The 13,269-nt window shown below is 38.0% G+C and overlaps 1 protein-coding gene across 1 annotated transcript in view; it reads left to right on the top strand.

The window, feature by feature from the left end:
* Nucleotides 1–12,516, top strand: part of RAB2A (RAB2A, member RAS oncogene family) — a 44,004-nt gene extending 31,488 nt beyond the window's left edge. Inside the window, exons 8-9 of the mRNA XM_055704609.1 lie at nt 8,522–8,590; nt 10,847–12,516. Of these exons, the coding sequence (XP_055560584.1) occupies nt 8,522–8,590; nt 10,847–10,942 (165 nt within the window). The 3' untranslated portion in view covers nt 10,943–12,516. The remainder of the gene's footprint in view (nt 1–8,521; nt 8,591–10,846) is intronic.
* The last annotated feature ends 753 nt before the right edge of the window (nt 12,517–13,269 follow it).

The following is a 13,269-nucleotide window of genomic DNA, read 5'->3' as shown; positions in this document are numbered from 1 at the left end:
AGTCCTCTGTAGCCTATACCTCAGGAACATACATGGCTGCTTGAAATACTAGTAGCCAGAATTTTTTTTATTTTAACAAAAATGCTTTAATGAATATTTTTAGAGTAGAAAATGGGGTAAACTCATCATCTTTACCTCTTAGTCTGGCTGCTTGTATCAGTAATTTCCAGACGAGTAAGGGAAGCTTCCCAGGCAGTTCTAAAAATCTTCTGAGGTAATTCTTCACGGAAAAAAATTAAACATTCGGAAGTGTTTTGAACTAATTGACTCTGCTTTGTAAAAAAGCAAGGTTACAGCAGTCCTTTTTTTTTTTTCTGAACTGCTCACAATGCATTTTCAAGTCTTTTTAATTTATAGAAGATAGATTAATTCTTACATATGTTTTGGTTGACATCAGTAAGTCTCACCACTGTACAGCTCGCATCCTACATGTGTAAAGGAAGTCTATAGCAAGTGCTTTTCACTCATTTTATTCTTGAGATGCTGTAAGCTATGTGATTACTGTATTGTTGTCACTACATTCCACATTTTCTGAACAGCTGCTTTGGTAGGGCCATTGCCTTGCATACTATCAAGCTTGTCCTTGTATACTGTCAAGTTTGGGAAGCTTAGGCTGCTTACTACGTGAGCATTTCTACAGCATCTGGTTCAAGATCTGGCATGCATTTCTTAACTTAATATTGTCTCTAGTCTATGTCCAGACTAATACCTGGTCCTGCAGCAACAGGACTAGTAACTGTGTCACTTTTATACACTGAATACCAAGTTCTTGTCACTGGGGAATTCCGAAGGGGCAGTGTGGCAGTACAGGCTGGTGGTGCCACCTAAATTAACAGACAGGTCTGCATTGTGAAGCACAAGCAGATAGCTGTGGAGGTGTTACAGTCCTAGTCATAGCCATTCGGTGTACAGACTGCTTGCATCTCATGCAGATGTAATACTGAAACACAGCAGCACATGGGTGTGTGGCTCCTGTGTTGTAACAGAAACAGCTAAATGGACAGAGGGGAGAATTTTCCTAATGGATTTTTCCATCTCTAGTTGAAAATAAGTGTTTCTCTGTGTCAGGAGTGACAAGAGAAGCCTCTAGACTTTGTTTTGATCAGTTTGACATTGTTTCTGACCCAACTTTACCTGATCTTGCATCATAAATGTCTTGCTGTAGATGTTTGCAAGCTAATGGTGGAGTTTTTAGCAGTTTTCCTTTATATGAACAGATCGGCTTCTGTCATTAATGTTACTTAAACTGTTTCCCTTGTGTAAGCCTGATTTTTCCACCGCTGTGTAGTGCTGTGTGTAGTCAATCTGTCACTGTAGCAGTACACTGACCTGTTCAGTGCTTGGGTCTTAAAAGAAGGTTTTAAAATGTTCATTGTGTTTTCAGGATTATGTCTCATAACCCACATCTTGGATAGAAATGTTTAGCAGTGGAGAATATCCTGTTTGCTGTTTATCTTGTTGCAGAGGCTGTTAGGGGATGTTTGTACAACAGGTAGTTGATAGTTGTGAGTGGGAAGTAGACATAGGCTCTTCCTTTGTAGTTTGTGGAGGCTCCTAAGAATTCAGCGTGGCCACAGAGTTAAATCATTGTTTGATATGGAATGAGATTGGGTGAGAAGTTTCTGAATCGTTGGGAGGATAAAAGGGTTACTGGGGGGGAAGTTTACGCACAGGGTTATAACTTGAATGCAGTGCAAGGCTAGTTATACTATTCTCATCAGTGGTATCGTACTTATTTAAATGGGGCGGGGGGTGGTTGTTGATTTCCTTTTAGCTTCTTTCTAAAGCTGTCACCAGCTATGAAAACATAACTGAATTTTTGTGGTTTTCTTTTCCCTCAGTGATTTCTAAGCTGTACCACTACTGCATTTCTTTACAATTCTATTTAAAAAACAAACAAACAAAAAAAACCAAACTTGCCCATGTTTTGGAGGTGTTCAGTGATGTATACTCTGAGCATGGCTGTTGGCTTTCTCCCAGGAGAATGTATAGTTAAATTCGACCTGAAACATTGAACTTGGTTTTCATTCATGGTGAAAGGAATCTAGTGTTAACTTTTAGAATCTTGGTGGTTTTATCTGTTGTGTTTTCTTGAATTGTGGATGAGGGATTTGCCCTCTGAAGTACTGTTGGCAGAATTCAGTGTTGCGTTTTTTTTACTGTAAGAAAACACTGTGATGCCTATCTGTACGCTTTTCACTTGCATATGCCTAAGTCTGAGGTCCAAACCCCAGACATGTTTGCACTTGTTTTAATTGTAACATCAGTTATTTTCCAACCTTGCATTAAAATGACACGTAATACTTAACAATTTTTTCTCTCATTTGCAAGAAGTTAACTATTTTATCACATTTGTTTTTTCATTGCTAGCTCAGCAGCAGTATGTGACTGCTAATTGTACTCTTACCTGAACTGTGTAGCTCAGAGCTTGCTGAGTGCTATCTGCTTCGGCAGTGTCTTAACACTTGTAGAGGCAGAGTAGAATCACTTGCATGAGCTCAGGCTGATGATGAGGTCTTTCACAACACATGGAACTTACCTTTGTGTCCCTGGAATATAATTTGCTTGAACTCATTTACATGTACTACTGATTTTCAAGAAGTAAAGATACCTAGCTGTATTTGGGAAACTGCAGTAACTGTGCATTCTTCTTGCTTTCCAGGCTGCCGCTTTTAATAATTATTAATGTGATCAACCTTAAGCAAAAGAGCTTTCTGGATACTGGTCAAACTAGTGCTAGACGCCATCACTGTTCAGAAGCTGTTCTCATTTGAGTTGTATTAGTGTATCGCTGACTCCTGGTGTGGGAGTTGGTTTTCCTAAGTTGTTTCCCATATGGAGGGGATTATATAGCCCTATGCCAAGCTTTCATCTTAAGAGTATTTCTGCGTTATTCCAAGTTGTCTGCACATAAAGAGAACGCAATAATGAATTCATTACTTAGGATAAAATCTGAATAGACTAACGGTTTTGACTAAGCAATAGAGCACTTCTGCTGCGTGTAGCTGGATGGTTACTCAGTGGTTTTGTCTCAGCTGTAACTTAATTTTCTCTTCAGACAGCTTCTTTCATACTTTTGCTGAAATGGATAATGAATATTCAAAAGCCCTATAGCTTCAACAGTAGTACCACCAGGTCACAGATAAGGGGAAGGAAGATGGCCTTTGTAATATTCTGAAGGGTAAAAATCTAAAACTCATGGAAAGATGAGATTCTTAGCAGCTTCTAAATTTGAACTGATTTTTAGAAGTGTATTTTATTTCCCCTCCATGCCCTCCCTAAACACAGCTAATTGCTGGTAAACAAACAGTTGTTTGACCTAGTAATATAGTTAGCAGGGATTTAGTTAATAAGACTTGAAAATCCTAGGATGTTAATAGCTTTCGTAGTAAGGTAAAGTGACACACAAGGTGTAATCTGACTAGAACTTGCAAAAGAGCAGAATTTCTAGTTCATGGGAGTCTTAAAAAAAAAAAAACAAACAAACAACCAAACCCAATAGTTAGGTTTCTTTTGTATCAAAACCAGTATTCCTTCAAGTTCCTTGAAAACAAAGTTCTGTGACCTTTCAGCTGTGTGAAGCTGGCGCTTTAGCCAGTTTGTCCCATGAAAAAATAGAGCAGTGAAGCTCATGTCATTTCAGCTGTGGGAGAGAGAAGGGGCAGGACACCTGGCTCCGGTGAAGATTCACAGCTTTCACCTCCTTGTGGCCAACCCTTGGACTGTTCCCCAGCTGTGCAGTAAGGAATACGGGCTCTGCCATTATTCTTGGGGCTTCTTGGACATCTCATACGATCAGAACAAAAAGTCTCAGTCATTGAAGGGTTTCAGGCTTTATAGAAGAGCATGAGAAGTATGATTATAGCTGCCTACCTGAGCTGTAGATTTTGGTGGAGAGATGGATTCTTAATTTGAGGGGTTTACTTTTTTCCCTCAGGTTCTCTGTCATTTCTAACTGTTCAACAGCAGCTGCAGGACTCTTCGAGACACTTCAAGCTCTAGTAATGTGCATCTTCCCAATAAGCTTGTCAGAAAGATTGCACTCCAGCAGGCATATACATAGAAATTGCTGTCAAGTTCTGTTTTGTGCCTTTGCACCTTTAATTCAAAAATAAGGCTACAAATGTGTTGGGGTGCTTTTTGTGGCATAGGTTCATTATGTAGCACCTTCCTACTGCTTGATAATTAACCCCTTTGTAGCCTCTTTAGTGTCCTAGGCTGCTTTCTGAAGGATAGTTTAGCTGTAAAAAGTATTGTCTTACTGTGCATGAAACAGCTGCTTAGAGCTTTGGGATCTCACTCTATTAAGTGGCCATCGAGCACCACTTACACACTGGGATGGTGAATGCTCTAGGGATAAATCCATTTGCGGTCTGTATCGTTACTGTTTCCAAATGCATTCTTTAGAGTAATGTAACTATATCGTATCTTGCTGCTAAAAGATAAGGTAGGAAGTTGGGAAGGAGGAAGAAATTCTAGGTGTTGTCTGATCACAGAGGTGAGGGTGATGCTTTAGAATCTGTGAGAGATTTAACCTTTAAACATTCCTTATTTAGTTGTAAGAAAGCATCCAGAAATAATGACTGCATAGTTTCTGTTTCAAAGCACTAAATTTAACTTTAACATCGCCACCAGAGGGCAGCATGTTACACGAGCTGGCGGTGCAGAACCTGGTCTGTTCTGATTTTAAGGAAAGATGAGCTTTTAAAATAATAATAAAAAAAATAGTTTTGAAAAGTGTCAGTGATTCATTTACAACTTTTTTCGTGTTATGTTTGGCTTGTAGCTAAGTCCTTAAATAATTGTCAGGGCATTCTTTCTCTGAGAAGGAGCAGTGATGTTCTTGACATCTGCCAAGTGAAAACTAAATGTAGCTGTTCTACAACGTGCAACGTGGTGCCCTTAGTTTATTATTATTCCTGAATACAACCTCCATAAGACAGAAGTATCAGGAACATACTCCCTTACTTCTTGCATTGTTTTTACCATTTACAGAATTCATTCTTCTTGGTTTTGTCTCAAGAGTAGTAAACCTTGTTTAGGATGTTGAAGTTGATTTAATTCTACAGTCAGTGTATTTAGGATTAATTTGTTTTTAAGTGCAGTATGTACTGTTTGGTACTTGGCTTTTTGTGTTTTGGGTTGTTTGGAGGTTTGGGTTTTTTTGAGGTGAGCATTATGAGACTTGACTTTTGCTTCCTATGTAGCAATATGATCTAGGAAACTTCTTATACAGATCATCTAAAGTGATATTATACTGATATATTGTGACTCAAAAAGCTCCTTTGTTAGCTTTGCAGCAGGTGCTGATGTGACACAACAAGCAGATCGCATTTTACAAGACTCACTTTCCTACTTGTACAGTAATGTAATTTTCTTTGGCAGGCTATTAAATATTTGAGAACCTAGTTATAATGTGAACAGAACTGAAAAACATGTTATATTGAAACAAATAACTGAATAACTTGTATGCAACTTTTTTTTAATGCTGTGGTACAGATGTATTCAGTAGTCTTATGCATAATCTTTCTAAATCACAAATTACTGACACTTTTAAAACCAAGAGTTAAACATTAAATGTAGACGTTTTCCTGAAGTTACGTTGTTTTCTTTAGTTTTTCTGAAATGTAGTCTAGAATTTTTATATTTGGAAGTCTTAACATACTGGTTTTGCAAAAGTCTCTGTCGTCTTTTTTTGTGTAATGGAGGTACTGTGTACCAGGGCCTCGCCATCCTTCAGGTGACTGGGTATAAATCCGGATTGAATCTGGTACTGCGTCTCCTGGCATAGTGAAAACAAACCAGAGCCTGAGCTCATTTAGAGTGTAAGTGCCAGAGTAGCTTTGTGTTGTATTTTAGTAACAGCAGCATTATGGGAATGTACAGTGCAACTGCAGTAGGCTTGGTAGACAGCCAGCTGAGTCCGTGTGGGCTTACTGGTTGAGGTCTTGTGTTCTGTGGAAGTGGCTAAATTGCACCTGGATCCGAGTTGGCGTGTGAAGTGCTACAGCTGTGTTCTTGCAGCCCCTGCACATGGTCTAATAAATCCAAACTAGATGTGAGGGGGAAATGCTCTGTCTTTCTGCATGCGTGGCTCAGTTAATCTGCAAATAGGATAAACTGCTCATAAATAATTGAGAGTTTATAGTACGCTGCATGTTCCAGATAAGACTTAGAACATGCAGTATTGAAAGAGATTTTTAGAAGTCATCAATTATACAGGGTTCATCTTCTTGTCCTTGCTAATTGGGGCACTAGCATGCAATGCCAAAGTCTGATATGATATTCTTAAAGCAGGTAGACTGCCGTTTTCAGTAAAGTTCTCAGGTGGTCATTTTGAGTCTGCTTACACTTTGGAGCGTAAGCTAACTTAAAATACATGGATGCAAGAAACAAATGGAAGTCTCAAAGGATGCAAGTTGTTTCATAGCTATCGGTATTTTCTCAGAATCCATACCAACTGCAGAAAACGTGAGGTAGAGTTGCTATTATGTGCTATATTCTTGTCAAACCACTGTTTTCAAATAGGAATTATTTATATCTGACCCAGTGCCAGCCTGGCATTTTGCCATGCAGAATAACAGTAGGTGCTGTTTTTAACACTAGTATGTGGTGCACCAGAATCATTGATGGGAACGTGGTGGTCAGATGATATCTTTTCAAGACATCTGAAATGATTAAACTGAGATGAATGGAATATTTGGATTTCTCTGATCAAAGGTTTCTTAGGCAATGTGTTTAATATTAAAATGGACTATGCCGAACTCAGTATGCTTTTTTGCTTTGTACAGTACATGCGGAAGGGAGGGATTGAGTGTTGTTAAATCACACTATGTTTTCCAGGCATTTTACTTTTTTGTGAGGATAGATGCATTCTAGTTTTGCTGGTCTAAAGTAATTTTTATAGATATAATGTAATTCTCGTTAAATTAATTCTGAGAGCCTAGGCGTACTTAGCCAACATCTCCTAGAATTTGTGGAAGTGCCAGTAGTTAAGTGCTGGTTTACATGAAGTTATCATAACACAATTTTTAAGACTTCAAGTTCTGTTTAATGTCCGACTGAAGTAGAAGCAAGCATGTACTCTCACGGATTCCAGCTGTGTGAATTTCCAGAGGTTTTGACTTGCACCTTTCAGTAGGCACATGACTGAGGTCATTACAATAATTTGTGTGTTATCAGAAATTTTTTTTCTTACATTGAAAACTTCAGTTTCTGAGGAATTTGAATCAATCCGTATTTGGTCAAAAGCCAATTTTTCTCCTCAGCTCTTAACACGTGTTTGAAAAACGAACTCACTTCCTAAGTGCCTTGTGAATCTGCAATGATTAATTCTTCTCATTATTTTGCTGCAAATTCTCATGACCCTCTGTGATGATTCGATCACCCACTTAGAGTTTATGCATATTCATATCTTTCCGCTCCTGCTGCAGTCGTTCAAGTCTCCTTCACTGGCTGTGGTGTGTGCTTGGTGCAGTAATTGAGCTGCAGTAGATTGATTACTCTGGGGAGCTGTAAGGCCTTTAAAGGTGAAAACATATCAGTCCTGTTAATTAGGAAACAAAGCTCTGGTGGCAAGTTCAGCAGTCAAATGCTTCCAGTGTAGAAATGAGGAAAGGTATGATTTGTTCCTCTCCATGAACCCTGTTTACTTTTTTATATTTGAATTAGATCTGTATTTGCCTGTGATAGGCATGTGCAGAAGACAGCATATCTTGTATGATTGCATGGTGTTAGTATTTTAAAACAAAAAGAACTATAAGTTTGATAGCTGCTGTTAATCACGTTTTAAATTGTACATTATTTTAGGCATTACTTGACCTATAAAGTTAAATGAGAGATGAAGAATGGAATCACTGACTATAAACTTTAACCGAAAAACATTTACATAACTTACTTTTTCAGACCTGAATGTCAAAGTCTTTTCTCTGAATTAAAACAACAGATTTTCAGAAATCATAGTGAAACCTGGAGCCTCTTTTCTGCTATTAAGATGTCTATTGCCTATAGTGTGCAAGATTAATTAAAGACAATACATTCTTAAAATTAGGTGAATATTAAATGTTAGCATAAGGTTTCATCCAGCAGACAGTATCCTTACATCATCATTGTAAGTACCCTGTGGTTTTATGTTGCTAAGCACTCTAATCTAGAGTGGCCTATTACGAAGATATTAAGGGTAGGGGAAACCATCTGCCACACAATCTATTCATAAGGGTCAGAAATAAATAATTTAAAAGTAATTTATATATCTTAAAAACCACTTTTACCCTGTAATTACTGGACAGCAGATTGCAGAATACAGATGTTATGAAAATACCACTGTTTTTGTAAACAGTGTGTGATCCATTGCCACTTCAGGGTGGGTTATAGAATGCTGTTGTCTCACCTGTTCCTGCTGAGGTCAGGAAGAAAAGTCTCACTGAAACAACTGCACATGAGCTTGGATTCCAGTTAGTGTATCTTACACCAAAGGATATTGCATTCATAGTGTTTGTGGTTTTTTTCCCCTCTGTTTTAGGCATTTATTAACACCGCAAAGGAGATCTACGAGAAAATCCAGGAAGGAGTTTTTGACATTAATAATGAGGTAACTTTCAGTACTCTGAGTACTTTTTGTTTGGTTGATTTTTTTAAATGTACAAAATTCACGTTCCCTGGAAGGCTGGACAGTAAAATATTTATCTGTTCCATTTGGATATAGAATTGTCTGCCATTGTTATAAAAATGGATTAAAGTAAGTGACCCTATCCATCCATGAAGCATCACAAAATAATAAAATCCCCAAAAGAGAAGAAAATCCACTTTCATCCATTTCTCCATATGGTGTCATCTGTTTTCAAAGATAATTTTCCACTATGTAAATGGGGGACCATGTTGATATGCCAGATGCACTCCATGAGCTGTCCAGTGTAGGGGAGGGATTGCTTTGAGAGTTACATAAAAGACTTTTGAAATGTTCCTGGTTTAGGTGGCTGGATTCTGCAGGGAATAAAAGATTAGCCATTTTGCCTATGCACATTACTGAAATTACAGATTATCAGGGCTGTCTTTTTGCTTGTTTGGGGTGGGAGTGGGGAGGTGAAGCAGGGAGCACTGCTGTAATGCAAGAGCCTAGAATGGCGTATAATGTCTCTTGAATTTTGAAATTATTATGCTGTTGAAAACCTGAAGCCCTTAGGAGAGAGGCCATAGAAGAAACAGATTCAAATTCAGTGGTAGTAAATAGAAATACTAGGACTGTATAGAAATGTTAGGTTCATATAAGACCTTTGTTAACATTCACAGGAAAAGTCACACAGCAAAGTTTAAATTTGATAATGTGAAGTGGTCAGTCCTTTCTGATGCCCAGAAATTTTTATCCTGCATATTCCTAAATATCGTTGCTGAGGTGCTTAGTGAAACTACATGTGAAAATCTGCACTGCCACATTCTGTTTTGTGAATAGGCGCATTCTCTGTCTAGGACTGTCAGTCTGCTTTTTTTAACTATTATAGTCCTTGCAGAATTGTTGAAGGGGTAGTGAGGGAGTTGGCAGAACTCAATTAAATAGCTTCACCTCTTTCTGTTTAATGTATTTTAACTTAAGGAACTGTAGACTGTTAAAAATACTGCTTTTATGACTCTTGAGAGGAAATACTGGGAAACTTCAGTCATATGCAAAGTATTTGTATTAAGAAACTTGTCGCTAAATAAGACTTGAATAGTTAGTAACCCTTCAAAGACACTGACCTGGAAAATGTGTGCATATATATGGTGTTTTGGTGAAACATTTCTGAAATTCATTTTAGTGATGAAAAATTCAAAACTTTAACGTTTTTCCTAAAGAGATTGCATGCAGTAGTGCAGTATAAATTGGACAGTAATCAGTGTCTGAAAAAGCATGCTCATTGTATCTGTCGAGTTTCATATCGTAGCTGACTGCTTTACTGTGCCTTGTGGAGCTTTGATTGCAATATGCTGTCAAGAGCCAACAGTCCGTGCTACTTATTTGGCTTTATGCCAGGTCTGGCTCCTTGATTCCTCAAGAAGTTGCTATCAGCCCAGAGGGGGCAAAACCAATGAGCCATAGGGCATGCTTTTTATTAAAGAGGAGTCAAAGAGCGAAAAGAAACCACATCAGCTGCTGTCAATACTGAGCTAGTGCCAGAAACCCGAAGGCTACCACTGTTGCAGAACAACTGCCAAGCACTATAAATCTGAGATTTACTGTGACGCAAAGTTTCCTTAAGAGCTTAATTTCTGAAGCTACTGTATTACTTTTCTCAAAGTGCTGTATTTTTAGGTAAAATCCACTTGAGGGAGTGAGGGTTAAGATATAAGTGTGATTTTGATGAATGAAAGAGCTACACTGTGTGTGGGTTCTTGGCAAGTAGCCATGTCTTTCGGGATCATAGAAATTATTGATGACACAGAACACTCATATGCCCTTAGCCGCTACAGCTGATTCAACACAGAAAGAAATGCTGTCTAGAGAGGAAAAGTTTTATATTGAACTAATGGAGATTTTGGTGAGAGGGGAGAGGTTATACATTCCTAGCAAACGCAATGTATTTTTAAAGCCTTGTGCCAAGTAGTATTAAAATACAGCCCTTGCTCAGTGTTTTTGTGTCAGTTTAAGCTACAGAGTTTAACACAGAGATAAAATTTAAATGAGAAGGAACGTATCTTCCTTTAAGTTTTATTTAATCACTAAGGACATGCTGCTAAAAAAAACGTATAAACTTTGCCATATCTATTGCATACATTAGGAGAACTTGCTATATAATCTTCTGGAGAAAAAAAAAAAGCTTTTCAAGTATTAGTGTTCTGAAATAATTACACTGTGTATTAAACTTCATTTCAGGCAAATGGCATAAAAATTGGCCCTCAACATGCTGCTACTAATGCAACACTTGCAGGCAATCAGGGAGGACAACAAGCTGGAGGAGGCTGCTGTTGAGCCTGTTTTTACTTTCTAGCTGCCTGGATGGGGCCTACTAACTTGTTTGTTCACCCTTCCCTCCCCCCCCACCCCACCCTCCCCACCCCGCTCGCCACCACTTCAATTCAACTGAGACATGAAACTTGTAAGTTGGTTTCCTGTTGCAGAAGACTTTATCCTTCAAATTCTTGTATAACTTTGAATAAATGGTTAATGTTCACTTAAAGACAGATTTTGGAGATTGTATTCATATCTATTTACATTTGATTTCTAGGTCAATTGATGTGACTATTTTTGTTAAATGTTGTCTTGTGCCCTTGACTACGAACTGAATTGTATTAAACACTACAAAGTCATCTGAGTATTTTAATCAGTTTGTGTAGTTAGGTTTCCCAGCTCCTGTGGTTACCTAATGTTTAATATTGTAGAGCTGTCCTCAAGTTTTGTCGATTTTCAAGGCTATAAAGAGAAGCGGAAGGACTCTTTTAAATTCTGTATTTATCACTTTCTGTATATATAGTTTAATAACCTGCTTGGGTGTACTTGCCAAGCTAGAATTCTTTAATGCATTTGCATAAATTCTATACTACTAAGAGCTTGAAAACTACAGAAGCATTAATAGAAATTGCTTGGACGCTAAATTTTAAGCCTTTTTGACATTGTTAGCATGTTCATCCTCCCCTGTCATTATCCTGAAGTCCAAGAGAAATGCTTAATGTGTATTACTAGAGGCTACATACGTGCTATCTATTTTAATGCCAAATGTTTGCTGTTTGTCCACAATTTCCACAGCACCTCTTCAGAAATGGATTAGCTGTTTGCCTTAACGAACACTGTAGGTAAAAGCAGAGTATGAATGAAAAGTAGAGGAGGACTTGATAAATTTAAAATGGCACATTATAAAACCATTAATCTTTTCTTAATGTTTTTTTTTTTTCTTATTTACCACTTGATTTCTAGGTATATTTTTCATGCAAGGACAGTTTTTCAACCTAAATGTACAGTGGTTGTGTAAAGTTTTCTTTTAGTGACAACTTGTAATCCTAAATATATGGTAAGCATCTTGTCTATTGTGAAGAGGGTGTGAAAATAAAATCTGCCAGTTTGGAAATCTTGATGAAAATCAAAACTAGAAATGCTTTGGTACTTATTATGGTGGTGGTTGGCGGGGGTGGTGAGGGGGTGGTGTTTTGCCTGAAATGAAATGTTTGCAACACTGCAAAACAAAATCCTGTGTTTAAGTGTTTATTTGTCAAAGTACGGAATATTCATGTGACTTTTCCTACAAATGAGGAAACAACTGAGTTTCCATCTTATCCTATTTAAATAAATTGCAGATAAAAGGGTGTCACTAATGCTAGGTCATGCTTCATGTATCCAAAAAAAAGGGGGGGGGGGGGGGGTTGCCAGGAAATGACTGCAAACCGGTTGTCTTACTGGACCAATACTGACTGCAACACAACAGTGGGGGACGTGGATCCTCGTGTCATCCATTTTTATCGTCAGAACTTTAACATGAACAGTGAATAAACTTCAGCCTGACAGGTGTAACATAGCAGTGGTTCTCGGATTAAATAAAGTTTCAAAAAACATGTGGAACCTTTTGTTTGTATTTGGGGGAAGGGACAACCAGTATGGATTTATATTAGTTGCTGACTTCACCTATTTCTTACACATTTAGGAGCATTAGAAGCAATTCAGTGTAATTGTTTTCAACTATTTAAGTTGAGAGGTTACTCCATTTACATGCTTTCAACTGTTAACTGTTTATTACAAGTTTAGAAGTTATATTTTACCTTTATATATTTTTATATATGAACTTTATATAATTTGTAAGTTTGCATTTATAAAACACACTGCTTCAGCTGAAGTTTGAAAGTTGTGTTGCATGACGGTAAAACCATAGGACTGAACTGCATTGATGCTGAGGGGAAAACTGGCTTGTAGTAACTAGATGCTCACAAGAAGGAATGAACAGACGAGTACTTGCTTGAATTAACTGCTTGAAGATTCTTTGCTACTGAACACATTGCAGAAGTCAGTTGCTTGAGATGGGATGGGAGAAAAGCATGCTCTTCTGTAGCAGCCTCAGCTCTGTCACAAATGGGAGTAAATTTCTCTTGGCCATAAAAATTGCCCCTGTTAAGGGAGCAGAGAAGGGGAATTTGTACCCTGTCCTGAGAAGAACAAAAAGGCATGGTGTTTTAAGTGGTGATGATTTACAAAGCTAAAGCTTCTGACAGCCACTCACTTTCTGCAAGCATGGAAGACGTATGGAATTGACAAGGAATCTAGGGGCTGTTATAGCAAAAGCCACCAGTGCTTTTTTTGGGGGGGCGGGGGGG

Source organism: Falco cherrug, chromosome 3, assembly GCF_023634085.1.
Source record: "Falco cherrug isolate bFalChe1 chromosome 3, bFalChe1.pri, whole genome shotgun sequence".
Classification (NCBI taxonomy): Eukaryota; Metazoa; Chordata; class Aves; order Falconiformes; family Falconidae; genus Falco; species Falco cherrug.
This window is presented reverse-complemented; position numbering and strand designations above follow the sequence as displayed.